The sequence below is a fragment of the Austrofundulus limnaeus genome, unplaced genomic scaffold (genome assembly GCF_001266775.1).
Source record: "Austrofundulus limnaeus strain Quisiro unplaced genomic scaffold, Austrofundulus_limnaeus-1.0 Scaffold21, whole genome shotgun sequence".
Classification (NCBI taxonomy): Eukaryota; Metazoa; Chordata; class Actinopteri; order Cyprinodontiformes; family Rivulidae; genus Austrofundulus; species Austrofundulus limnaeus.
Genome location: NW_013952423.1, coordinates 259,248 through 263,275, shown reverse-complemented (window position 1 = coordinate 263,275; position 4,028 = coordinate 259,248). Strand labels below are relative to the sequence as shown.

General features: G+C 37.5%; 1 protein-coding gene across 1 annotated transcript in view; it reads right to left on the bottom strand.

Moving 5' to 3' along the window:
* The window catches only part of htr3b (5-hydroxytryptamine (serotonin) receptor 3B), a 9,842-nt gene extending 6,431 nt beyond the window's left edge, over positions 1-3,411 (bottom strand). The window contains exons 1-6 of the mRNA XM_014003940.1: positions 3,320-3,411; positions 2,816-2,979; positions 2,648-2,692; positions 2,315-2,424; positions 2,047-2,216; positions 1,300-1,457 (exon numbers count right to left, since the gene is read on the bottom strand). Of these exons, the coding sequence (XP_013859394.1) occupies positions 1,300-1,457; positions 2,047-2,216; positions 2,315-2,424; positions 2,648-2,692; positions 2,816-2,979; positions 3,320-3,353 (681 nt within the window). The 5' untranslated portion in view covers positions 3,354-3,411. The remainder of the gene's footprint in view (positions 1-1,299; positions 1,458-2,046; positions 2,217-2,314; positions 2,425-2,647; positions 2,693-2,815; positions 2,980-3,319) is intronic.
* Between the last annotated feature and the right edge of the window lie 617 nt (positions 3,412-4,028).

Here is a 4,028-nt window from a genome sequence, read left to right as displayed (position 1 = left end):
ATATATATGTATATATATTGTTCATCCAAAGAAATCACTCATCTCTGTCATATTGTGTAATTTTAACAAACATAACGATGAACACATAAACCTATTAAAAGCTGGTAATCTGGTTAAATGTACTTTATGTTCTTATGATTAGCAGAAAGGCAGTGAAGTGAAAGAGAAGCACATCAGAGAGGGACTAAAACTGTATATTTAATGTACTAAAAATTTTTAGCCTGCATTTTACCACATTTATCATAGTTTTGTAACATAAGTTTTATTTCAGTATTTCAGTTTAATTGTGCTTGTTTTTTTAAGCTTAATTTACATCTCTGACTGTAACAAGGATTTGTTATTGTCATTTATTTTTAAGGAAATCCAAAATGACACGATCATGCACAGCTTGCATGATGTTTTTTTATTTATTCAAAAGTGAAAAACTAAATAGATAAAAAATGATTTCATGTTGAAAACTTTAATGCGTTGAGCCTCTGGTAGCAACATGTGGCTCTGTTTCTAAAAGGCAATCATAAATGTTGAATATGCTGCAATATTTCTCTGTTGTGTAAAGGCAGAACAACATGTGGCCATCTGCTGAGCTTGTTTTTTYAATGTAATAAAAGATTAATTCATTTTTTAGTAAGGAAAATATTCCTCATTTTCTTTGTCAGTTATGATCAGTGGGTTGATTTGTTGGTTTGATCATAAGTCATAAAACCGAAAAGTTGTTGTGTTTTTTTAACCTAACTTTTCCAGAATTGTTGAGAACCACTTTATATAACATGTCTGCTCACAGAAAAAGACTGCCACAGTCTTACAATATCTCAGTGAGCCATGAAATGCCCCATTACCAAGGAGCCTTCGTTCTTTGAGCTGAATAAATAGCGGCCCTCCCTGCTCTCCACCTGCAATGGGCTCTGGAGCCATTTTGCTCCCAACTAACAAGAGGTCCATTGATCAGGCAGCCACTGAGACAGTCTCATTATGGTTGCTCACCCTCCCCTGTCTATCAGCTTCCCTCTCCATTCGTCTCTTTACTTGCCAGAAGCAGCCACAGCCTCATCGTGTGGAATTAGCTCTGTTGCTCTATCCATGAAGGTCGCAGCCAATTGCTTTACACTTTTACACTTCTGCTCTGACACACAGTTTTTACGGGCGATCCGTGGAGGGCTACAGTTTACAACAAGCAATCCCAATCGCGCTCGCTCAGTTGTTGCAAAGATCAGAATGACTTCTTTATTTTACCTTTCTAATAAAAAAAGCGGTTACCTCTGGAATTAATACGATAAATGTTTGGGTACGTTAGAAACACACATTGAACTGGATCTGGGCGTAGTCAGCGCCGTCCTGCTGGATCTGCCAGTACTGTGAGGGAATGGACAGGAGCTCCCACTCTCCATCATTCATGAACTCCCTCTTATCGTTAGCTATGGCCTCTGCACTCCTCCACAAAGCCAGGTCGATTTCTTTCACTGCCCAGCGAGAGATAAAAAAAAGAAATGAATAGAATAAAAATAAAAAACAGGCAACAAGAAAATGGAAATGCAACAAATGAATGGCAGTAAATACTTATATTCTTCATGTGGTGGCCTCTCCCTGTTTGTGGCACAGTAAGAGAAAGGGTTTGTGTCGACATAAACTTCCTTTCGACACCTCAGGGTTTTCTTCTCAGATATACAAGCACAGATAACTGGAATGTGTTTAGCTACTTTTTATGTGCTGCTTCAGGCTGCAGATAATTCCTGAGAAGTTCAAGAAATAAAATCTTCTTAAGGTAGTTTTACAAGCCTATTCCACAGCATCGCACTGTTTTAATCTTATCGTCATGTTAATTAGTTATCCCAGAGATGGTTCGGTTGTTGTTCTCCTGACCTGTTTGTAATCAGTTGAACAGAAAACAAAACTTCAAATCAAGATTTCAAAATATAAACCATTCATCCTTTTTTGGGGGGTAGATTTTCACAGAGAGTTGGTGTCAAGCCTCAGAGGTCAATGGGTGAGAGTTGGGGTAACACGCTGGACAGGTCATCAAAAAGAGGAAAGACGGTGACTTCAACACACCTGCATGAAGCCAGCTGCGAAAGGTGAGGCTGCAGTTCTGCTTGTCAAACGGAAAGGCGTACATCTCCAAGCTGCACGCCAGCACCGCCTGAATTGGCCGATAGTTCTTCACCGAGCCGGAGGAGTTGACATAAACGTARGGGATCGGAGGGGACTTCCCTTCTTCCACACTGAGCTCACAGAAAAAGAAAGAAGAGGTTAGTGATAAAACATCATTTTTGTTTTATTCTCTGATGACACACAGCAAGAAGTGTGGGGATTTTCTTACAATTCACTGACGATGACATCAGGAACCCATATGGCATCAGATGAGAGTGAGATCTCATTGATACCATCRAACTCTTCGGGGTCCCAGACGAGGAATTCATCTCTCCAGATCTGAGAACAGCAGTGGAGAATACTGGTAAAATAACATAAACTCATTTTTGTCTAATTTGCCACTTAATTAAACACTTAAAAAATCATCAAACTAAACAAGAAATAGTTTCAGTCAAACAGTTATACTTTTTAACTACTTGGCGATTTGATTCATTTAGGGAGACATTTGCCTCCTTAAACTTAATGATGAGCAACAGAAAGTGAACGATGAGAGGCTACATACCTGTCTGTACCAAATACTTGTAGTGATGCTCTGAGTCTTCCCATCCTGGCAAATAAAAATAAGCCTTAATGCTGTCAGATGTGAGCCAGTTCTCCATTTTACATGAATCATATTCAYGCAATGTATTGTAAAAAAGCAAATAAACCCAAAAACATAAAGATGACATACCACATCAAGAACAGACTGTAGTATCAGGTCAATGTACACCGTTGTAGTACTGGTCCAGTTGTGAACGGGTCGAACTCCACAGTCATATTTCCTCAGGAGGGTCCGTGTCAGTTGGTTCAGAGCGGATCTTTTTGGCTTCTCTGGCACACATTCAGCCAGATGAGCTACAAATCAGAACCAGATTATAATCARACCAGCAAGAAACCAATGACTATCTGTTTGTCCTGATTAAGAAAATCTAAACAATTCTGACCTAAGGTGGGCTTTTGATGCAAATGTAGAGTATGCATCTAAAAATTTAAATGATCACAAAAACTCAAGCTAAACATATTATGTGAAAACTGTTTAAAGATTGTTAAACTGTTGAGGTTTTCAGATAAATCTGAATTAATTATGACTAATCAGATCTCAGCAGTATGCTTTTTTTCTAAACTGTGATAGGAGAGTTTCTAAAATACCCTCGATGACAATAAAACTATTTTATGAGCCCAAAAAAAATCTTACCTGAGAAAAATATAGTTAACCAAAGGAGAAACATCAGGTGTCTGGATTCCAAATGTTATCCTTAACAGTTTCAGCAAATAAGTTCAGCTGTAGGACGCGCCAGGAGAGCGGGAACAATGGAGGAGGTGGTGCAGACATTTTGGTTGGACTCATTGATTTTCCACAGCCCGGGTAAGATGATATGTTTGATAGTGAGACCGACAGATGAGAAGCTTCAGAGGGGTAAGCTCATTTAGGTGGCTGTTTGTGCAGATGTTTCAACACAGCTGGAAAAACACAATGAATTAAAAAAATGAAGTAAAATATGATGAGGCAAAAACTTTCACTCACATTTTGGCATTAAAATCTAACCGAATGTATGTGTTCAATGGTTAACATTTGTTTTTGTAATGCTCTGCAATTTTTAATTTTTTTCCTTAAATATTAAATTTGTTGGGAGTCTGTGAATTTATTTTTGAGTAAAACACGACAACTGTTTTGTTTTTACCAAAGCTATAAGTTAACAGTTGTAATTTTAAAAATAAAATAAAAATTACCCAACTGATGAGCAGCTTACTGAATATAAATATTTTTTTAAAATCCTGCTCTGACTTCATATGTTTGAAATATAATCCTTTTCAGGCTTTAATGGAAAACCCTTTAAAGTTTTTTTTTTTAACTTTATTATGTTGATCATTATCCTCGCCATCTGTTGAACTAATGTCATATC